The sequence below is a fragment of the Taudactylus pleione genome, unplaced genomic scaffold (genome assembly GCF_031769625.1).
Source record: "Taudactylus pleione unplaced genomic scaffold, aTauple2 ptg000170l, whole genome shotgun sequence".
Taxonomy (NCBI): domain Eukaryota; kingdom Metazoa; phylum Chordata; class Amphibia; order Anura; family Myobatrachidae; genus Taudactylus; species Taudactylus pleione.
The window spans coordinates 1,161,470-1,186,041 of record NW_028284572.1 but is presented as its reverse complement, the minus strand read 5'-3'; the positions used below and the strand labels follow the sequence as shown (position 1 = coordinate 1,186,041).

At 39.2% G+C, this 24,572-nt stretch overlaps 1 protein-coding gene across 2 annotated transcripts in view; it reads right to left on the bottom strand.

Moving 5' to 3' along the window:
* Positions 1-24,572, bottom strand: part of FSTL5 (follistatin like 5) — a 658,814-nt gene that overhangs the window by 72,422 nt on the left and 561,820 nt on the right. Inside the window, exons 11-12 of one of the 2 annotated variants that reach the window (XM_088475339.1) lie at positions 15,741-15,767; positions 1,475-1,593 (exon numbers count right to left, since the gene is read on the bottom strand). In XM_088475339.1, the coding sequence (XP_088331465.1) occupies positions 1,475-1,593; positions 15,741-15,767 (146 nt within the window). The remainder of the gene's footprint in view (positions 1-1,474; positions 1,594-15,740; positions 15,768-24,572) is intronic. The other variant, XM_088475340.1, reaches the window with a different exon arrangement.

The following is a 24,572-nucleotide window of genomic DNA, read 5'->3' as shown; positions in this document are numbered from 1 at the left end:
TAGGAATGATGAATTCCGAGGATTAGTGCTTTTGTTTATTTGATACATTTTTCAATTAATCTTTTTGTTATCACATTTTCTCATGCACCCCTTTTAACCTGTTTCATATAGCTTGTGTTAGTTGTTTTCCTAGGTGCTTTGCAACAGGTGTACTAGGTGACTGTCTCACCTTTAAAAGCAAAGTTGCTGTGAGCTTTAAACCAGATACAGTAGCATACCTTGAGTGTAACACTAATGTGATAGCAATTTCCATGTTATAATTCTAAGCAATAGATGAGTAGGGACTTGCAGTAAAGTGGGGTCCCTTCATGAGGGCTGCAAGCTAAATGCATTGATCAATTCATGAACCAAACACCACTGTTTATTATTATTATTGTTAATTATTATGATGAGTGCAGAGCCCCTGTGATTTCTATTTAAACAATATGGTCATGCACCATGTTGCACCCCAAATCTAGTGAGTGCAGTGGATTAGTGTTTTATATCTACATATATATATATATATATATATATATATATATATATATATATATATCGTGATAGAAGCAATGGTAAAGTGGTAGATGGCAGATATGTTTGTCCAAGATTTCTGGCCTATGTGTTTTAAACCCCCAGGAAAAGTCTATATTGCTAAAAAGACTAGAGTTTGGGCTTTTGGTAAAAGCTGGATAATGGATCCTGGGGGTGTGCATATGTTTTTGGTGAAGGCAGTAGGCCCTACCACTTTGAGAGAGGAAATGTAAATATATTGTTTAGTTAGTGCCCAGATGGGCTAGGATTTATTTTCATGCCTTCCATTTTATACGGCACAATAAAAATTAGTTGCGGCTAGCTTGCACGAAAACTCTGGACTGGTGTGCCATATGTACACTACCCCAGGAGAGGGACCTCCTACCCCAATTCTATTACATTATAAATATATATATATATATATATATATATATATCCTGGAATGTAAAATGTGTAAAACAAAAAGTTTGTTAAAAAAACAAGTACTGTTCTATTTGAACCAGGATATAAAAATTCTGAATTTCTCAAATAATAGAAAGAGTACTGCAAAGTGTGTTGCTTAATTTATAATAGTATGTGAAAAAATCTAAACCTGACTTTCAATATGTATTAAAAAAACTAACAATAATTTACTAGCAAGAAGTATAAGAAATATGTATAAACCTTTTTATGCTTCTGACTTTCCTAAATGTTCAAATGTCTGTTTTTCTTCTTCACAAAGAATATAAAAAAATAATAATGTAAAAGTGTCAAACGACAATATTTAATTTGTTTTAATCTAACAAGAGTAAATTGCTTTTCATTTCACAAATTAATTAATTAAGACCTACAAAATGACTACTTATAGAGAATAAAACATATTTTCAGAATAAGTAGCAATTTCTGCATATTTTTTCAGTTTTATTATCTTTTTATTCAACATCATATCTCTAAAAACAACACATATTTTGGAAATTAAAATTACCTGGGTTCCAAAAATTTTTTCGGTAGTTTTAATATGTCTCTGATATTCACATTCTACAGGTTGGATTACTTTGATACCATCTCCATTGAATACACAGAACACATTTCCAGTTCCAAGACCTTAAAAAGAAATATGAAAATGTAAATATAATTTATATTAATTGTATTGCTATACATTAGAGACTATGTATGTTTAGGTGCAATTCAAGTTCCTATTACATACGTAATACAGTAATTTCCTACCAACTGCCCTTTTTGCATTTTTAAAATACCTTTGAATATACATTGTACACTCTATATTTCAGACATTTTTGCAATTTTAAAGATGATAAATATGGCATTGTAATTCGTAATATCCACAGAATTATATCACAATTTATATCACAAAAGATAGTTTTGTTTATACTTTGAATGTACTTCTAACTGTATCAACATATAAAAAATATTACAGTACGTATTTTGTTTAACAAAAATAATGTAATTTAATAATTTTTGTTGAAACATTATTGTATTATTATAATAGTAATAATAATAATAATAATAATAACAATGCAACAAATATTTATAGGAGTCCAGATATACTAATACTGTATATGCAGATTTTAAATATTCTAACTGAGCACAGTAAATACTAATATAAAGTATAAATAGACCACCTGCCAGGCCCATGTATAGTTATAACACAAAGTTACATAGCTCACAATATTTTGAAGGGAAAATGGGGGGTTGACAAATGCAAAATTGTGTTAATGTCTCTTTTTATTGTATTTAACAATGTATTAAAATGTTGAGCACTATGTTACCAGAACCAGTCTTGTTTGATATTTTTTTTTGCCATTTAATCACATCACTTAATGAATTCAGCACAGGTAAATGCAATGGTTAAGTAGGTACAAGTTGTATTAGCATTTTGTATTCAGTGTCAGGGATTATGTTGGATCTTCCAACACTGTATTGGAAATGGGAGTTAATTCAAAGATTTACCAGCTATAGCATTAACAGGTATTCATGTCCTTTGTTTCATATTTGCCTGGCAGATGCCATTTTATGTAACAACTTCTAAATGTCATCTTACATCTTACTGTTGTGTAATGTTACACAAAGATTTTTTTTTAAATAACCAGCTACAGCATGTGTAAACAGAAGTGACTCTACAGTATAAGAAGAATGAGAGAATATTGGCAAGGTACATTGGGAACATTTAATACAAATAGTAAAAAAAGTGCATAAAATGTTGTATGACAGACATTTCTAGCTGGACTTGAGCCATCTCTATGCCATTACAACTTTCAACCAAACTTCAAAACAATTTGTAGCTTATTTTCAAAGCATTTTGCGGCATTTTAAGGTGTTTTCACAGTATATCATAATTGCTCTTTACTGCCAATATTGGAGGAAAATCCCCTTTTTCATCTATTCTTTAGAGTGTCTTGGTAAGAACTACTTTGTAGTGAGTAATGTGTATGAGGTTCCAGGTGTTTTCAAGACTTCTTGAACACTGAAAAAAAATCATTGGTGAACAGGCTCTAAAATATGAGCTGCATCTTTTTTTTATGTTTCTTTGTATATTTGTTAACAGTATTATAAGAATAATTTCTGAGCATGAAAAAGGCACAGCATTAAGGTAATTTTTACTCCAAGTGATGGGTGGAGCTATCTAGACACACATGAACTATACTAAATAAGGACTATTGGTAGTAATGTGTAATACAAGAACAACCACAAACTATACAAAGATACACTAATGTACTTCAGTGGAAACAGACTTATGGTATGTTTTCCTGTTGAAGGGGTGCTCACAGAGCATTTCCAGCCCTGCAGAACAATAGTTGCATGTCTTTTAAATGTATTACATTTATATGTGCACATAAACCAATGCAATTGGAACATTGAAACACAAGAAATAAAAACAGCTCCAATGTCCCTGACTTAATTAGGACATACAGTAAATTAGACTCCCATGGGTACTTATTTAAGTTTAAAATAGGAATAGTTTTAATTAATTATGCAAATTAAAATGGATAGTAGAAATGACTATTATACTCCTTTCACACTTTCTGCAATAACCCGGGTTATTGCACGTAAACGCGTGGCAACCCAGGTAACTATGCAGTGTGAAAGGGCCAGGTTGAAATAAGCCTGCATGCCCTCTCTGCCTCCTCCAAAATGGAAGAGGCAGGGTCAGCGATTACTTTGCCGACCTCTACTGCTGCTACAGGTTTTGGGCTGCCTTCTCTAGCTGGGGAAGGCCCCTACCTGACTCCCTCAATGACTTATCATTATGACAGGCAGCGCTCACACCTCAATAGCATTGAGCGCAGACCCTGCTGCCACCTCAAATATGGTGGTTGTGAGGTTGGTGATTGTGAACCACACCGCTGCACATACTGGCAAAATGTTACCTACCCCGTCACATCGCCAATCCCAGCAAGAGGTGGGGCTGCTGGGCCAGTTAATAAAAAACATGTAAAAATAAAGTCAAACCACAGGGGTTTCAGTTAGGGGCGATGGCTCCTTCTCCTTCTGGGGCTGTGCTGGCTGATTCCCTGCAAGGGTTTCACACTTCATATACAGATTCAGACTCAGTTGCACACAAGTGTTGCATCGAGAAGGGCTGTTTGCCGTGACTGCAACAATAGTATATGAGGACACATCAGTATCTGGAACTGCTTTGTTGTGTGTAACTCGCTATTGGCTGTGTGATAGTGGCTGGCGCGCATGGCATTCTTTTTGAATTTGCCTGGTCAGCCTGACTTAACAAATACTTTTTTGTTTCAAGTGTGCTTAAGGATTGGGCTAGAAATAGCCTGTTTTGGAAGATCGGTGACATCCTACTGTTGCAAATTTGTTAAGACAAAATAAAATACAAGAAATGGAACAAGTACTGGCACACCTAGATATGCAGCCTAAATGATTGCAAATGGCAACCAAAACCAAAAATCAAACACAAATACAAAAGTCTGAAAGCACTCAAGGTGGTACTAGTACCCAAGATTAGGAACAGTCACAACAAAATTCTCTTCAGGAGATCCAATGTAAAGTTCCAGTTTGATAGAGGGATCTTTAATAATTACATCAGGGAAAGGAATATCCAAAATCTTAGAGCTCAAGAGTCTCTTCAGTTATGTTGATAAACTGGAAGTAATCTCTGCAAACGTACCCAGAAAAGATATAAAAATATACTGTATATTGCAGAGAATTCAGAGTAACAATGGTTTGTTACAACAAAAAAGGAAAATTAACAAATATATACAGGGTAACAAGTTGATGGTAATAATTGGAACTGTACCATGGCTGGTCCTGAAAAAGAGCAAGAAAGTAAGTATAGTAAGGAGGCTCCAGACCCTCCCTTCCTCACTAAATAGTCAATCACAGGTGCAGTCACAGACAGAATTCTTAAAAAATGTTAATAAAAGTTTCAAGTAAGCACAAAAACCACCAACGTGTTTCAAGTAGCAGCCCTGAGTCCTTGTGACTTCAAATGGAGGTTTTTGTATTCACTTCAAACTTGGATTAACAAAATTCTGTCTATGACTGCATGTGATTGTCTCTTTAGTGAGGAGGGGAACTTTACATTGGTTCTATTGAAGGGAAGCTTATTGAAGGGAAATGTTCCTAATGTTGGGTACTAGTAGCACCTTGAGTGCGTCCAGACTTTTGTATTAAAAATTGTTACAAAACTCATTGACTGCGGGTGAAGTTGTGTATTTCTTTGTTTGAGGTTTCATTATTTAAAGATGCCTTTGCCATGGCTTTTCATGGAGCTTTTTGCATCAACAAATTAATTGCACCAGCGATGACAGTGGAATTGGCTTTCATTTACTGAGATGTTTTAAGTGGGGATGGTGTGCTTTTGTGAAATATTAGATGCTCAAAGATTGAACAAATTGGGCATTGTCGATGAATCTCACAACAGTGTTATTAAGATATATGGAACTGCCCAGTTTCTTTGGAGCATGTTTATTTGCATAGAGATGTGCGTGTCTGGTTCTCAAAGAACTGACAACAACCGAATTTATGGGTTCCGAGACAAACCAAGTCCAAGTTTGGAATCACTTTGGGGTACCATGTTGAATCGAGTCCCGGTTTGGTTCCTACAGTGGTTCAGAACTCGGATTTTAAAACTGAACTCAGGTTTTTGATTGCATGCTATCAGGTCAAAATGACATAATTTTAGCTCTTTTTAAAAAAAATACTGATCCAAAATCAAAACCAAAACACGATGAGGGTGGCTTTGCAAAACCAAAACACAAAGATGAATCCGGATTCAAAACCAAAACACCTGGGCCTGCGCACAACTCTATTTGCAAGTGATCTTCGACTTTGGGGGTGCTTGGCTAATGCATGCAGACGGGTCCCCATTAACCAAATTCCAATTTGGACAGGTTTTGAAGCTTTGTGTTTGTGATATGGGTTTGCCTTTGTCTAATTTTGGGACCCATTAATTTTGAATTGGGACTGTCATTTCTGCTGCTGCTTCAGGTTTTTCATCATCAGAAATATAAGCTCTGGGTCAGTGAAAATCTACAGCTATCCACTGAAAAGTGCACCCAGGTAAAGCAATTACCTGAGTTCATTCAACATGCTAACCAGAGGTATTAGACTACTCTCTGCTATTGCAGGGGTCTGTGAGGGATTTTTTTTTTCCTATGGAGACATTAAGTAGTTTTATTTATTAATTATATTACATACAAAAGAGCCTAGTAGTTTTTTTGTATTTACCTCTGGTCTGGTTACCATGCTTGTTTTTTATCACTAACATTGTCTTTGTAAGTTGTTTAGTGTTCGCTGGTGAGTGTTGGTTATTGTGGATGTTTATCTTTGTCTAGGAACTTTTTGTGACTAATGTTTTTCTTAATGATTTTTACTACAAGACTGTTTGATAGTAGGCCCATTTGGTATATATTTATTGGGCTGCACAACCTTCTGCAGCTCATGATTCTCATTCATTTGGTCTGGTCGTGTTTGTTGGTTGAGTTTTTGGGCATGTTGCGGACAGAGTTGAAGGGGCATCTGAAGGCTTCTGTGTGATGTTTTGATTGGCCTAAATTTTTTGGTGTTACACATAGTTGGCAATGATCTATGCCAACACACATTGTTAGATCTAAGGTGGACAACTGTTTATGAATTTGACTTTTTGCATCAAGACTGGCCTTTTTATAGGTTGGGTTGGTTGGCAATAATACCTTGTCCACAGTGGAGTTCTTGTTGTTGTGGTTGAGGCTACGAAAGGTCAATTCTGCGGTGGCTTATTTTATACTGTGAATTGGTGATGAGGTGGTGGTTCACAGGATGATAACCCAAATCACGTATGTGCATTTGTTTAGGTGTCCATTTAACATTTGATGGTATTTGTTTGTTTCTGGAAGCTTTGTTTTTGGGCATTTTAGAGTTGGTCTGAGATCACTATGGTGGCGGTGCTGCCGCTAAGTTGCCTCACTTTGGCAGAAAGGATGTAAGTTTTAAATCATTTGGTTAGGTGTTTTAGATGGGTGAGTTCTTCTTTATTTTATAGGCCAATCAGACCTTGCCGGGAAATGACACAGCACATCCGGGCATGCTTCTCTGGAGAACTAAATACCAACAAATGATTTGCATGAATGTTTGTCCATTCTTTGTTGTCCACAATTAGGGGCATACTCAGAACTTTGTAGGCCCAATAGCAACATTCGGAAAGGACACCCACCCCTATGCTTCTAGAGAGACACTTTTCTCTGCAACAGTCATTCATTTTATGCCCCATAGTAATGCCCTTAATTATTTAATGTCCCATAATAGTGCCCAACTTCATTGTATGCCACATAGTGGTGCCCTAGTTCACAATATGCCAAAATGTAGTGCTGCCACTATACATTGTACCACACAGTGCCCCAGTTCCCATTATGCAATACAGTTTCCCCAGTACATATTATGTCACATTTAAGAGTCCTACATTCATAATGCCACATAGTAGTGCCTTCAGTTCATTTTATTACACATTGTAGTGCCTCCATTTCACGTTATTCCACATTGTAGTGTCCCCAGTTCATCCAGGGCGACATATCAATTACCCCAATTTATACAATGCCACATCACAGTGCCCCCAGTTCATATTGTGCTACATTATGGTGCCCCAGTTCACACTACTGTATGTAGCATTACAGTGCCCCACAGTGCATGTTATACTACATTACAGTACCAAGTTCAGATTATGCCACCTTTCCTGCCCTCCTTACCATTATAAGATCTACTACACATATCATTCAATTAAAATGGAATGTCACCTCATTTAGGACTGGCAACGGGTCAGTCCCAATTGCTTAGCAGGCAATTATGGGAACTTGGTAGACAACTACATGACCTGTGACCATTGCCCCCTAAGCCTCTGGTCCCCATATCAATGGCACCCCCTGCACCCACTATAGGTACACCTATGTCTGCCACCATACTAACTTTAATTAATATTCAGAAATTGCAAGAATTTTAATTTATTGATTCCAAAACAAATTTCGCCAAAATTAATCTCTACTCCGTGTCTTTATTTTTTGATAAAAAGTTTAGAATTAATACAAGTCTTAGGGGGTAACTGCAGAAATCAGTCACTGGGGAGTTTTTATACTATTATTTTATCTTAGATCCTACTGGCTGGAGCTAGATTTAGGGGCATATTCAATTTGGTGCGAGAATAGCAAAAAACCCGCACCTGCGAGGTATTTCCTGCAGGTGCGAGATTTTTGCTATTCAATTAGGTGCATGTTTTTTTCTATTTTGAGCCCCGGGAGGTTTTTATTTTCGCACTTCCAGAGTAAGTGTGATTTTTTTCTAAAATTGTTAATTTTAGGAAACATCAGTGGGACTTGCTCTGGGTCCCTGGCGCCACCCCCCTGGGGACTAATTAAGCAATTGGAAGTTGCCAATTTGCTTAACTAGTCCTTAATTACTTACCTTCTGCAGTGCTGTCTTCTGAAGCAGGGGGAGTATGTCAGTGTGTGTGAGTGTTTGTAAGTGTGTAAGAGTAAGTGTGAGTGTGTGTATGAGTGTTGTGTGTGGCACCCCCAGTGTCTGTGTGCCCCCCCCCCGGAATGGGCGTTGGGAGAACTCCATCTCCCAGCAGCCCTTTCCCCTCCCACCAGCCCATGTAGCCTCCCAGCAGCTGCCAGGATTCCCAGCAGCCCCCTCTCTAGTAAGAAGATAGAAGGGAGGCCACTGGGAGCCATGGAGACCACCAGAGACCCCCGGGCAGGTAACTGCAGTTTTTGGGGGGTTTTACGCAGCATAGGGTTTTCCAAGCTGAAAACCTTGCAACCACTTTTTAAAAATTGGATACTGTGCGTATTGGGAGTGCACATACCCATGGTAATTAAAAATTGGGCACTAGGGGCGCGAGGTATTTCCTCGCTAAACCTCATGCCCAATTGAATATGTCCCTTAATTCCTAAAGTTTAGTACTAAGACACTGCAAAATGTTCCCGTCTGTCTTCGAGTATCCTGTCTCACAGAATGATGCTATAAATACACCTCACACCTCTTGCATGCCACTACTGTCTGCCTGTATTTATGTACAAAGGTTCACCCGTTGATATCTGCCAAAGGAGTGATTTTTAATTTCATGACATGTGGCAGCTTTGTTTTTTATTATTATTTTTTTATTTACATATTACCACAAAGTCTCAGCAGGGCTGTACTGGGGTTAAACACACAGTTATACATCAATACCAAGGATAACATAGGATAACAATTAACATAATGATGCAAAAGAAAAGCATGGTGAAGGGTATGGGGAAGTGAAGTGAAGGCTGAGCAAATCACTATGTCTAGTAAAAGAAAGTAATGATGCTTAACTGCAGATGATGTAGGCAAAGTATGAAAAAAGAGGCGTTTCTAAATGTGTTATTATATTTGAAGTTGAGAAATGAAACATTTCAATTATTAAAAATAATATTAAATGTCAGCACTTCATAATGATTATCCTTGGAGAGCTGCCAAGGTGCAGAGGCAAACAATCTCCAACAATAAATTTAAAATATCTAAAAAAGTTACCCACATCCATTGAGAGACTGCAACTGAAGCACTGGGTAATATTTATTAATAAAACTTTATTCATATTCCTTTGTGCTTTATAATTGTGAACACACACAGACATATATACAGTATATATATATATATATATATATATATATATATATAGATCAGCCATAACACTAAAGCCACCTGCCTAATATTCTGTAGGTCCTCCTTGTGCCACCAAAACAGATCTGACCCTTCAAGGCATGGATTCCACAAGACCACAAGACCAGCCTCTGAAGGTGTGCTGTGGTATCTGGCATCAAGATATTAGCAGCAGATCATTAAGTCCTGTGTAAATTGTAAGGTGGGGCCTCCATTCCTCAGACATGTTTTTCCAGCACATCCCACAGACACTCATTGGATAGAGATCTGGGGAATTTGGAGGCCAAGTCAACGCTTTGCACCTTTTGTCATGTATCTCAAACCATTGCTGAACAATTTTTGAAGGGAATAGCATTGGTCTGCAACAATTTTTAGAAAGGTGCTACATGTCAAAGTAACATATTATATGGGTGTATATATATTTTATATATACGCCCATCAGCTATAACATTAAAACCACTGACAGATGAAATGAATAACTGATTATCCTGTTACAATGGCACCTGTCATGGATGGCATATATTAGGCAGCAAGTTAACAGTCTGGATCCCAGAAAACATACTAGGAGGTCTCGGTCTCGGTCGGACCTCCTGTTGGTGCATGCTGCCCAGAACATTGCCTTTTGGAGCCTATTCTGGGCCTTCCACTGGATGATTTGGATGAAAACTTCACAAAGGGTTGTCCATTGGTCTGGGATGCCTAATGGAGTGGTTTGGGTCAAGGTTGGACCTCATGTGCACCAGACAGAACTTTGACCTAGGGAGTCTATTCTGGTCCTTCCACTGGATGGATTTGGACGGCATCACATAATTTGGATGAAAATTTCACAGAGTGGTAACTTTTGATCCCAGAAGACATACTAGAGGGTTGAGATCATGACCAGACCTCCTGTTGGTGTACGCTGGACAGAACTTTGACCTGAGGAGTCTGTTCTGGGCATTCCACTGGATGGATTTAAATGAAAACTTCACAGAGGGGTGGAAATTGATCTGGAATGCCTAAAGGAGTTGTTGTGATCCCGGTTAGACCTCATTGTGGAGTGCACTGGGAAAAACTTTGTCCCAGAATTTAAACCTGGACAACGCCGGAACTTCAGCTAGTACAGATATGTATTATACTATATGTTAATGCTGCAGACTTTTAGTCCCTTGGCCAGCTTTAAGTGAGAGGCAGAGTTGTCATACAGCCTGATCTGGCCACACACAAGGTGCTTCTATAAGTGACACAGGAGGGCACTGGAAGACCAGTGAATATTATTCGATTTAATCTATTTATTTATATTATCTTAATTTAAACACATTTAAATATGGGGCCTGATTGCATGATTTTCGCAATGTCGAGATCGAGCGATTGTTAGCCATTGCACATGTGCGAATGCCGCACTGCACACGTGACGGGTTTGTATTGCAATCACGCTCGCATAGAGGATTCACACGCAAAATGAGTGACAGGTAGTCAGCAGTTGGAGGACTATTATTCTATTTATATTATCTTTAGTTAAACATATTTAAACACAGGGCCTAATTCCAAGATTTACACAATGCCGTTATTTAAGCAGATCGAGCGATACACGAATTCCACATTGCGCAAGCACAATTATTGTATTGCGATCATGCTCGCACAGAGGATTCACTCGCAAAATGAGTGACAGAGAGTCACCGTTTGGGGGAAGTAGCAGGCATGCTGGAACCATTTAAACTCTGTTTCATGGGTGTCCATAAATTATCCATTGCAATCTCCTTCACAGAATGAGAGCTCTCTGCATGTCAGTAGAGCTGCAGTGTTTGAGGCAGGTCAGACTTGACTTAAAAGCTGCATGGCTGCCCAATCTGCATCGATGTTACCAATGTTTACGTTGTGGTACTTCGTCGGACGGCCATGAGCGGCAGCAGTGGGCATCCCTATGCTTGGCTAGGCTTTGGAATGTATTAGCATATTTTAGCAATTGCGACCCATAAGAGTTCGCAGTTGTGATCGCATTAGTGTAAATCTTAGAATCAGGCCCACAGTTTCCACAGCCTTATACTGTACTGTTTCCATTATCCTGGATGTGTGTGATAAGGCTGAGCGTGGATAATCATCAAATAGTGTGAAAATCTAAATCTAATTGAATTGTCTACTAAAGACTTTTAAGATCCATATCTAGTTTATCAGATGATTGTATGTACATTGCACATTTATAGCTGCTTAAATCACCTTGTGGTGTCGGCAAAAAAAGTTAACCTGTACTGAACATCACTTCCACACTGACACATCAAAAAGGAATTGGAGATATATAGGGATAAAGCAAAGTAGAGCAGACTATTTCATTATGACTAACTTCAAAAGTTAATTCAGGGAAAGGGTCTGTATGTTTGTTAACTAGTAAGGAAGCAACATAAAAAGTGGTATACTGTATGAAGCTTCTGTACTGGACATTCTTAGTTGTGTGGGACTAAGAATCATGTTGGTCGTGATTTGCATTCTCGGGTGAAAATATAACTTTTTTGCAAATTTGGAATTTACTATAATTAAAGTCGGGTGATTTATTCATCTTTTGTGGTTGAAATCGGGTGGTTTAATGCCACAAATTTTGCCTTTTTGAACAATAGAAATTATATCATCATCGGCTCAATTCGGAAGTACTTTTCACTTATTTCAGCCTAAATCGGGAATTTACCATTATTCGTTTTGCTAAAGTCGGCCATTTTACACTCAAATCGGGGACTCAATTGAAGTTTTAAAAGCACCTCCTGAGCTGCAAGTTGCCATCCAACATATATAAATCAGTGTGATTTGTGTATGTTTATGAATGGAAAGTGTGTTGTAAGGGTTAATTATTTTTTTTAAAATGACGTACGGTCCCCCGAAAAAACCTAACCAGCCCTGGACTTGTCAGCCAGTCCTGGTTCCTAAAATTACGGGGAACAAAATGAGTAGAGTTCCACCGTAATTTAAGAACCAGCACCAGGCTGCAGGGCCAGTCCTGGTTTTAAATATAGGGGGGAAATGTGTAGGGGTCCCCCTATATTTTAAACCAGCACCAGACCCAAAATGACCGTTGTGTATTGCCACAGCCAGGAGACCCTATTACTGGGTCTCCAGGGCCAAAGGATTCTCACCCTAAGGCCCGTATTCAATTTGAGGCGAAAAGCCATTTTCGAGTGTTTTCGACGGAAACTTTTTGCTGATGATGTCATTTTTGCTGTTTTGACTTTCCTCCATATTCAATTTGGAAGACTTTTTGCCTAGGCAGAAAGTCAATGCAATGTAATAGGCGGAAAAGTTTCGCATATGAATAGCAGGCGGAAAAAAGTGCAGAATTGGGGTTTTTGGGTGCAACCGTTGTGGGAACCCCCGTGCAGCCTTCAGACAGTCCCCCAAAGGTAAACTGTGTAAATTTTTAAAAAAAGACTTAAGAACACCCCAAAACATGACTTTGAATTTGGGGGAGAAAAAAATATATTGGGGGACAAAGTTAAAAACTAGCGAACTTGACTCTGGGGGGTCCCCAAATTTGCCCCAGGTGTTTTTCCATTGCAGGGGCTTGCGGCAGGTGGATTTTTCATGAATTTTTAAAACTTAACTTTAAAATATGCTGGCCCCCATTTTCAAGTACCCCAAATTTGCTGGGATAAGACACTTTCTGCAAAAAAACCTCCTGAATACTATTTTGCACCACTTATACAAAATCGCTATTTAGCAGCTTATTGAGCACATTTAAAAACACCAAATACCTTCAGCAAGCCAAATCAGGGGGTACCATACCTAACCCCCATGTCAGAGCATCTCTTGAGGGGTGTCAAGCTGATTTCCCCAAATCTGACAGTACTTTCCACTTGTTTAAGTTTCGCCAGGCGCGTTATACTTTTACGCCTACAAAACACGTGATGTAGGCGAAAAGTCTGGGAGGCGGAAATGTATCGCGGGTCTGCTCAATTTGATTACGGCTCCAAGTCGGTCAGGCCAAGTTGGGGAACTCAGGGGAGGTGGGGACCCCATAAAAAAGGGTTTCCATCTCTCCTGAACCCCAGGCTTGGTCTGAAGCCCGGGGCTGTTCCCCGCACCCCTGGTGCGGTGGGTGCAGAGGTAATAAAGTGAAGAATAGACTAAAACTATTGTATTTTACAGTGGGACTACAGATGCCAGCATGCCTGCCCTTTGGTCCTTCTGGAACTACAAGTGTCAGCAGGCGTCCGGCACCCATACCGCCACTGTAAAATAAATAGTTAAATAAAGACATGACACACACCGTAGTTGGTAAAGATTTAATACACACACCCATCAATCACACATACTTACCTTCTACCAGATGTTTCTGTCCTCTTCTCCAATGTAGAATCCATGTGGAATGACCTGCAACATAGATCATATACTCACCTCCATCCTGGTGCTGGTCTCCATAGCATCCAGGGGGGTCTTTGCAAAAAAACAAACCATGTACCCGATCCATATACTTATCATTAGCGGTGTATGTGTGTGACCACATACATCGTTAACCGGCTCCCGACTGAACAGTGAGAACAGTCAGGAGCCACCAGCCAATCAGCGGCTGCTAACTGTAGAGCGGCCGCAAATTGGCTCTGGCTCCTTACGTGGGCAAGTCAGCCCACGTGGGAACTGTCAGGAGCCGGAGCCAATCAGCGGCCGCTCTACAGTTTGCGGCCGCTCTACAGTTTGCGGCCGCTGATTGGCTGGCAGCTCCTGACAGCTCTCACTCATAGATTCTACTTGGAGAAGAGGACAGACTGGCTGGTACAGGTAAGTATGTGTGATTGATGTATGTAAATCTTTACTAGTCATGGTGTGTGTGTTCTGTCTTTATTTAACTATTTATTTTACAGTGGGTGTATGAGTGCCGGACGCATGCTGGCACTTGAAGTTCCACAAGTGACAAAGGGCAGGTATGCTGGCACCGGTAGTCCCACTGTAAAATACAATAGTTTTAGTCTATTCTTCACTTTATTACCCCCGTACCCAGCGCTCCAGAGGTGGAGGGAAAAGTCCCGGGCTTCAGATCAAGCCTGGAGTTCGGGATAGGGGAGACCCCTTTTTTTATGGGGTCCCCACCTCCCCTGAGAACCCCAGCTTGGCCTGACCGACTTGGGATGAGAATGCTTTGGCCCTGGAGACCCGGTAATAGTGTCTCTGGACTGTGGCATTACACCCCAGTCATTTTGGGTCCGGTGCTGGTTTAAAATATAGGGGGAACCATACGCATTTTTTCCCCCTATATTTAAAACTAGGACTGGCCCTGCAGCCTGGTGCTGGTTCCTAAATTATGGTGGAACCCTATTCGTTTTGTTCCCCGTTATTTTTGGAACCAAGCCTGGCTGAGAAGTCCAGGGCTGGTTATGCTTTTGGGGGCGACCCCACATAAATTTTTATCTTAATATTAACCCTGAAAATAATTTATAAAAACAAGCAGTCTGCACATATTTCACTGATATGTGCATCCTGCTTGTTCGGGAGAGTAATTCAGGCGGTGAAATTGGGACTTCAAAACAGACAGGATCGACCAAATACACCATCAGTCAAAACAATCCTGTCAAATATGGGACCTTGGTAAATTCCTGATTTTTAAAGTGCAAAAAACTTTCATTTTTGATCAATCCTATCCGAGTTGAAAATCGGGACCAACACTATTCTTAGTAAATTTACCACATAGAGTAAGACACTCTCTAGGTTACATCATGCTGCGATGCAGGGGTGTCGCAATGATTTTGTGTTGGGGGACAACATAAAATCGTTCCGTAACCTGCCTCCTTCCCTTTTCCTCTCCTTCTCCCTCCCTCTCTCTCTCTTACCTGAGGAGCTGACGGTCAGGGAGGAGATGTAATGTGCAGCGTTTTAACTTACAGACTGCACATTACACCTCCTCCTCCATGCGGTGCAGGGGCCATCAACGGCTCCAGCTCCTTTCAAATGTTTGGGGGTGCGAGAGCCCCCTTGCCCCTGCCCCCGTTCTAATGACCATACTGCTATGTGACAAACATTTAAAAATCTTATGGTTACCCATTTGCATGAAACAAAACCTTTTAAATTAAGATTGCTAAATCAGTGGCACATCTACATAATGATCAATGGTAACTATTATTTATTATAAATATGCTAAAATATAACAACTAATGTATGAGTACCTTCTTTGCGCCACAATATATTGGAAACTGCAGCATGTTGGAAAGAAAACAAAACAAGAAAAAAAAAAAAAAAAGCACAAGAAACAGATGAAAGATGATTATGTAAATTAAAATTATATACAACGATCTTACTCCATTATAAGGAATATACATTATATGAAATGACAAGCAGAGCAATTCTTTACAGATAAACATATTTACAGATATAGTTAGGTATGGTACAAATATAAACAGATTTCACTGTAAATTTGATCATTATTAGATATTATGTAATGTTGATTTATTTAATCTAAATCTTTGTTAAAGTGAAACTATTCCTAAAATACACTTTTTGATATACAGTATTAGTATACTGTACATGGTAAAATGTTCATAGCTTGTTTGTAAAAGAACATTTCCAAACTATTGACTTGGAATGTTAAGTAATGTAGCTTGGTTTCAGTAAAGTATGAATGTGTTGTTTGTGTTGTCTTCAGCTGCAGCCAAAGTTATGCTAAAGTGGTTGCTTGTGATACATCTGAAGCTGTCTGTAAGGGGTACATTTACTAAGATTCCATTTTGGGTGATTTTGTGATTTTTGTGATGTTAGTGTGATTTTACAAATCTAAGATTTACTAAAGGCCAAATCAACTGTAACTCGCAGGTGAAACACGATTTAACACACCAATTCGGCACTAAACATTGTATCAGGTACATGGACTCAAATAGAAATCACAAAATTACTAAGAAATGTGTTTGTCAAATTGATCAAAATTCCACCAAAATCGCAGCACAATGCAATAGACCTGCCTGTGAGCAGCATGTTCTGTGCAAGCGTTGTTGTTTAAAGGATTAAATAAAGTTAATGATAAACAAGAAAAAGTGCATGGGGATTACACTCAAAAGTATAACCAGCCCCAGACCTCTGAGCCAGGTCTGGGATTGGAAAATTGGAAGAAAAATAGGTATGGGATCCCTATTTTCCAGTAACCAGCACTGGGCTAAACCAGCCAGGGGGCTTACACTATAGCAGGGAGACACACTGCATGGGGTCCTCCTGCCATAATGTATAACTAGCCCCAAACTGGTCAGTCTAGGGCTGGAAATCTGCGGAAAGGGGGATCCCCAAACTAAATGTATTCCTCCCTCCCATGGATCAGCCATCCCTTGGCTGAAAGGCCAAGGCTCTTCCCCGCACCACTGGAGGCGATGGATACAGGAGTAATGGTGTGAAAGATAGATTTTATAGATTTTGCAATGGAACTACAGGTCCCAGCAAGCCTGGAAAAAAGCCAGGGGTGTTGGGAAGATCTTTGGGAGAGGGAATACATTTTAATTTTAGGATTTCCAGCCCTGTGATGATCAGCTTGGGGCTGGTTTTACATAATGGCAGGGAACACACTGTGTGTTTCCCTGCTATAGTGTAAGCCCCCCGGTGGTTCAGCCCAGTGCTGGTTACTTTAAAAAAAGGGGGGACCCAATACCTGTTTTTTGCCAAACTTTCTAGTACCGGACCGAGCTCAGAGGCTGGGGGATAGTTTTGCTTCTGAGGGGGTTTTTTCTTATTCAGACTTCATCTAGTGGGTTGCAGATCCCATTACGTGTAGCAGCTCAGTAGTACAACTGATTTTCACACAGAATCCATTGCGCACCTAATTCTTATTATCTACAGATCATACTGATCTGTGCAGTGCTTTGACTCCACTGTTGACTGTCAGGAGATTCAAGCTTTATTTGTCAGCAGAATCTATTGTAAACAGGCAAATCAACTAAACTCACACACAACAGAAAACGCTGAGTATCACCATAGAATGAAAATAATCAGTCAAATTAGCTGATTAGTAAATTTGCATTGTTGAATGTAGATTTTTTGTTTTGATGCAGCTCAAGGTGCCACTAGAGTGAGAAAGCAAGATTGCTAAAGATAACAGAAATACACACACCTTTCAGACAAGCTTATCAGCTTCCAAAAGCACCCAAATGACCCTTATACCTTCCCTATCTAACTCCCTTCTTATAGTTTACACATATCACATTTTCTCTCTCTTCAATTTCACATCCTCCTGACCATAGGCCAACTTTCCAGTGTGACTGGATCATACAGCTCACCAAGAACCTCTGCAATCGGGCTGGACCAATTTGCAATCAATACATCAATCCTTGTGTATCAACACCTTGTTCCCTATAGATTGTAAACTTGCGAGCAGGGCCCTCTTACCTTTATGTCTGTCTTTTACAACCTAGTCTTGTTCTATTAATGTTGATTCAAATTGCACAGCACAATGGAATATGCTGTGCTATATAAGAAACTGTTCATAAACAAATAAATATATATATATATATATACACACACATATATATATATATATATATATATATAAGTATATATATTTGTAAAAGTATTATGCACCTATTGTACTTGTTTAGAATTTTAATATAACTCTGTTTAGTTCCACTTTAATGACAGTATCAACATCAGTGAGGAAGGAATGGTTTTAATGTCCTTGTCCTTAGGATGTAAAACTCCACTTAGAAGAAAGCTTAATCGCTTAATTGTACAAAAGCTGCTAATATAATTTGCACTGTATTTCATCAACTGCTTTCTTTGGTCATTCTTGATGGATGGAATACAACAAATAGCAATAAATAAATGGTCTTTCAGTTTAAAAACAAACATTATCATGCAGAGATATACCGAGTAAATAGATAAAATTACTGTATATTTACTGCTAAGGTAAATCAATAATAAATTAAATAGAAAATACAAATCATAGTTATATTGTACATAAACTTTTTTGCTTTTACTTAAATTTACAAACTATAATTACATTGCTCAAAAGGTTGCAAATAGAATTGCTTTAGTCTAGTCTTCTGCCAAATTTTTAGATACTACTTGAGCAGCGACACTTCAGATAAATTGAAATCATCAAATGAGACAGAAATTCTATAACTATTCACACATTTTTCCATTGTGGTAATGATGTAAAAGTGTAATAAAAAAAAAATCCAAAATACTCAATAGCCATATTCTAGTCAAAATAATCATATATGCTTTAAATATCTGAATACAGATTTAACATTTTACATTTTGTTATATTTTATTGTATATTTTTATAGTAATTAAATATTTTTCTGTACAAATTATGTAATAAAATACACAAGCATACATAGACGAGCAGTGGACAGGAAAGTTGTTTGAGCTTTTCTTCACTGTCTGCCATTAATTCCACATGTAGAATACAAAAATAACAGACACAGGGGCCTATTCATCATCACTTAATTTTCACAGCAAGTGAAAATTACCATTTTCACCTGCAATTGTAAAAATTAAGTTATTGGGCCATTCACCAAGAAGGTAAAGCAGGAGATATCACGGATATCTCCTAATTACCTTCCTCTTGCAGAATGGCCCGCTGTCCCCATACACTAGTATGGGGACAGAATTGATCAACCTCCGAAAATAATATGTTTTCGGAGCTTGACTGCGGGAGCATTCACCATCTTCAGATGGCGAATGCTCCTGCTCTGGCATCGCAAACCCGCTCCTTCCCTATGGGAAGGAGGTTCGGGTTGCAATGAGGGATCCTCTTGGATCCCTCATGTATATACATATATATGTATATACAGTCAGGTGCATAAATATTGGGACATTGACAGAATTTTCATAATTTGGCCTCTATTCACCACCACAATGGCTTTGAAATTAAACAAACAAGATGTGCTTTAACGGCAGACTTTCAGATTTAATTTGAGGGTAATTACATCCAAATCAGGTGAACGGTGTAGGAATTACAACGGTTTCTATATGTGCCTCCCACTTTTTAAGGGGCCAAAAGTAATGGGACTATCAACTCAAAATCTATTTCATGGACAGGTGTGGGCTATTCCCTTGTTATTTCATTATCAATTAAGCAGGTAAAAGGTCTGGAGTTGATTCTAAGTGTTACATTTTCATTTGGAATCAGTTGCTGTTGACTCTCAATATGAGATCCAAAGAGCTGTCACTATCAGTGAAGCAAGCCATCATTGGGCTGAAAAATCAAAACATACCCATCAGAGAGATAGCAAAAACATTAGGTGTGGCCAAATCAACTGTTTGGAACATTCTTAAAAAGAGAGAACGCACCGGAGAGCTCAGCAACACCAAAAGACCCGAAAGACCACGGAAAACAACTGTGGTGGATGACAGAAGAATTATTTCCCTATTGAAGAAAAACCCCTTCACAACAGTTGGCCAAATCAAGAACACTCTCCAGGAGGTAGGTTTATATGTGTCAAAGTCAACAATCAAGAGAAGACTTCACAAGAGTGAATATAGAGATGGGAAACCATTGGTGAGCCACAAAAACAGGAAGACCAGATTAGAGTTTGCCAAACAACATCTAAAAAAGCCATTACAGTTCTGGAACAACATCCTATGCACAGATGAGACAAAGATCAACTTGTACCAGAGTAATGGGAAGAGAAGAGTATGGAGCAGGAAAGGAACTTCTCATGATTCAAAACATACCACCTCATCAGTGAAGCATGGTGGTAGTAGTGTCATGGCGTGGGCATGTATGGCTACCAATGGAACTGGTTGCTTTGTATTTATTGATGATGTGACTGCTGACAAAAGCAGCAGAATGAATTCTGAAGTGTTTTAGGAAATATTATATGCTCATATTCAGTCACATGTTTCAGAACTCATTGGACGGCGCTTCACAGTGCAGATGGACAATCACCCGAAGCATACTGCAAAAGCAAGCAAAGAGTTTTTTAAGGCTAAAAAGTGGAATGTTATGCAATGGCCATGTCAATCCCCTGACCTGAATCCGATTGAGCATGCATTTCACTTGATGAAGACAAAACTGAAGGGAAAATGCCCCAAGAACAAGCAGGAACTGAAGAGATTTGCAGTAGAGGCCTGGCAGAGCATTACCAGGGATGAAACCCAGTGTCTGGTGATGTCTATGCGTTTCAGACTTCAGGCTGTAATTGCCTGCAAAGGATTTGCAACAAAGTATTAAAAAGTGAAAGTTAGATTTAGGATTGTTTAGTTTGTCCCATTACTTTTGGCCCCTTAAAAAGTGGGAGGCACATATAGAAATCGTTGTAATTCCTACACCGTTTACCTGATTTGGATGTAATTACCCTCAAATTAAATCTGAAAGTCTGCAGTTAAAGCACATCTTGTTTGTTTCATTTCAAAGCCATTGTGGTTGTGAATAGAGGCCAAAATATGAAAATTCTGTCAATGTCCCAATATTTATGCACCTGACTGTAAATTATTTTCATGTATGTAATTTAAACCTATTGTTACAGAAAAGTATGTTATTCATAAATGCTCTTTCCACATAATTTCAGTATACTGTACATTATATAAACTGCATGTAGAAGTTGTTACTTTTTCTAAATCATTTTCTATAACAAAAAATACAACAAATGGCAGTTTAATTGACTTTATCATACATTATATAATATTTTAATGTTGCAGAATATTCTCATCTGTTCAAGCTTCAAACGTGTATAGAACATTTGTAGCATACACTTTACTGGGACCAGTACATTTAAACAGTGGTGTAAGTTTATCCCAGACGCCCGGAGGCAAGTTATAATTTGGTGCCTCTCCCGGTCACAGCCGCTGACACTGTAATGTAGCAATTCGCATGCAGACAGGCTATAGATAGACAAAGGCAGCAGCTGATGGTCTGACATGGAGCTCTCCACTAGTGTATGATGGCTTCTCAGGTGCCGTGAAGGTGTGCCATGTATTGGGCGGCTGTGACGGTACACTCCGGGTACATAGTTATAGCCCTAAGTGGGGTAAATGTTGTGGTCAATAGAGTAGGTGCCCCTTCAGAGCTGGAGCCCGGTGGCAGGCGCCTCCATTGTCTCCCATAGTTCTGCCCCGACATTTAAATGTAATGGATGATTTTAAGCAAGAACATAAAATAGGGCATACTTGCACAATAAGTAGAACAACACAGTGATAACTTAGGGCCTGATTCAGAGCCGCTCATAAGCGGCCGCTGGTTCGCTCCGAGCGATGTTCGCACAACTGCGCATGCGTATGGGTCGTAATGCGCATGCGCCAACCAGTCATTGTGGTCGGAAATCGAGCGCTCGCAAAACAGCGAGTGTCTGCTAATTTGAGTGACAGAATGAGGCGTTTGTGTGTGATAACAGGGGTAGGTGCTTGAAAACGGGGAGTGGTGATCCGAACGCAGGCGTGCCAAACGGTCAAAACGGGCATTTTAAGGGTGTGCATAATTAACTAAGCAGCGTCATCGACCACGTCACTTGGTTGTTTCTTAGCCTGAACTATTCGCATGATTGCGGTAGGATAAACCTACCACAAGCACTGCGAGCAGTTCAGACGCCTTCAATGTACTCGATTAATCTAATAAATAGCAGAGATGACGTATGATGCGAGCGGCAAGGGGGCGTCTTTACAAAATAGCGAGCACATGTTTCGTTCGCTCGCTCAGACATAGAGGCGTCAACAGACCGCAAAGAGCGAGCGCTCAATTTAAATAGCCGGCCCCTTTTTATGAACGAGCGAGCGCAAATAGCGTCCGGCTCTGAATCAGGCCCTTAGATCATAACATCACCTTCTGTCCTTCAAGAATAGCTACTGAAGGAATACATAGGGGCATATTTATCAAAAGAATTTTGTTGGAAAAGCCTCAGAAATCAGATGCTTTCGGGGAATGCCTGCAAAAAATGAAGTACAGTATCTTTAGGATGTATCAGAGATATCTATTGTCATCTCTCCATTTTTTTTCACAAAAGCAGCCCCATTTTAGCCTATGTACTACATTTTGCTAATTGTTTTGGGAGATGGTACCAAAGCATTCCTGGCTGGTAATGTTCGCTTGTATATGCTAGTAGCTGGGTCCAGGTCCATACCCAGAACTTAAGTGATCGCAAAAGTTTCAATATGCTATTTGATTAATATATCTCCAAATATGGATAATACTAGTCTTATATATGAATGATAAAAGTTTTAAAAACATTGGGCCTAATTCAGAGATGTACATAAACTCAATGTTTATGCACATCTCCAATGCTTCTAGATCTGCGCATGCACAGAACCTGCGTCAGGACTGTGACAGGGTGGCAACAGAAAGTATTACAGAAAATGGGGTCAGGTAACCCTGGCGGTTACTTCAATATCTGATGGTCAATCAGTTGATTCGATGCTGCGTCGCTAGACAAAGCAGCGGATCACAGAAGCCGGCCGTGGGCTCCTTTAACTTCACGCCTCCTGTGGCTTTTGCAAATTTTAGCACAGCTGCATCGTTGGTGCTAAATGCACCCATCTCTGAATCAGGCACTAAATTACTAACTTTCTTTACAAAATAACTCTGCAAGTCTTGTGGACAATTCAGCAATGTTCTTGTTTTATTGGACTATTAAGGGACCACTTAATATAAAATGCAATCTGCCTTGTGTAGAAGAGCTACTAATAACTACTAATAACATCCACTAATACAAATGTAAAATTTCACATAGTTTGATTGAATATTACATTGGGCTGTAGTCAGCATCCCGGTGGTCGGGATGTCAGCGGTCAGAATCCCAGTGCCAGAATCCCGCCAGCTGTCGGAATACCGGCTTCAGAATCGCCACCGCTGGCATCCTGATTGAAGGTATTAGAGTTAGGGTAGGGTTTTGGGTTAGGCATAGGTGCAGGGTTAGGGGTAGGCTGCTGGAGGGGAGGGTTAAGGTTAGACTGTGGGAAAGGTGGGTTAGAGTTAGGGTAGGGTCAGGGTACTTACCTGCATGCATCAGGATTCTGACTGTTGGGATGCCGCTGTCTTCTGACGACGGCATCCCACCACCGAGATCCCATACCTAACCCATTACATTTGAAATGTAGCTGAGTGCTATATATTTTATCCTCTTATTTAGCCATTTTCTTTAAGGTGGGAGAAAAGTTACTCCAGGTAAAGTTATGAAAGTGACATGAGCTATTTTTTGCACCCACAACAGACTTTCTGTCAGTAATCTCACAGCTCTGAGCAGGACTGTGGGGTTCTTTACATTTGGCCTGTTGAACACAGAATAAATTGCCCTCCCAATCATAACTTTACCTTAAATTACTGAGTTCCAATAATCTCCTGAAACATTTATATATGTATATTTGTACATTTATGAACTACTATATTATGTTTAGTGGTTTTTTTTAAGTACATGTTTGAGCCTTTTAATTAATCTTGCTTAACCTTCTAGCCACACAACATTATCGCCACAGACATGGCTCATTATGCTACAGTATAACTGCTATGTGCACAAGGACTAAAACATGACAACTGTCTGTAATACTTTCCATCAAATGGTATTTTAAAGACAGCAGGCAATATCTTTTTTGACATTGTACAACTTGCTCCATCTTCCATGGTTAACTAAGCAGGAAGATGCAGGGTATTTCCAGGGCTGTTTCTCAACATTGTCAATTAAAATGAAAGTCTAACAACAGTAAGAGTAATAGTATTGTTTCTCTGGGAGTGGTATAATACTATTAGTAAATACAACTGTTCAAAAAACAGAAGTGAAAGAGATAAAAGCACTTTGATGGATCTGAGAGGATTAAACATAATGATAAAGTTTGGAAAAGAAACATTTTCAGTTTTTCCCATTTTACAGTTGACTTGGCTTAATACAAAAAGAAAAAAAAATGGCAATCTGAAGAAATTTTGAATGACAGAGGTGAGTGATTGAAAAATTAGCAGAGCTGAAATAATATAATAGGAAAGATGGCGTTTGTCTAGAAAGTAGTCAATAACGAGGAAAAAAGAAAATGAAGAGGTATAGGTGAAATGAGTTGGCAAAAGAGCCACAGACCATAAAAAATAAAAAGTCTGGAGA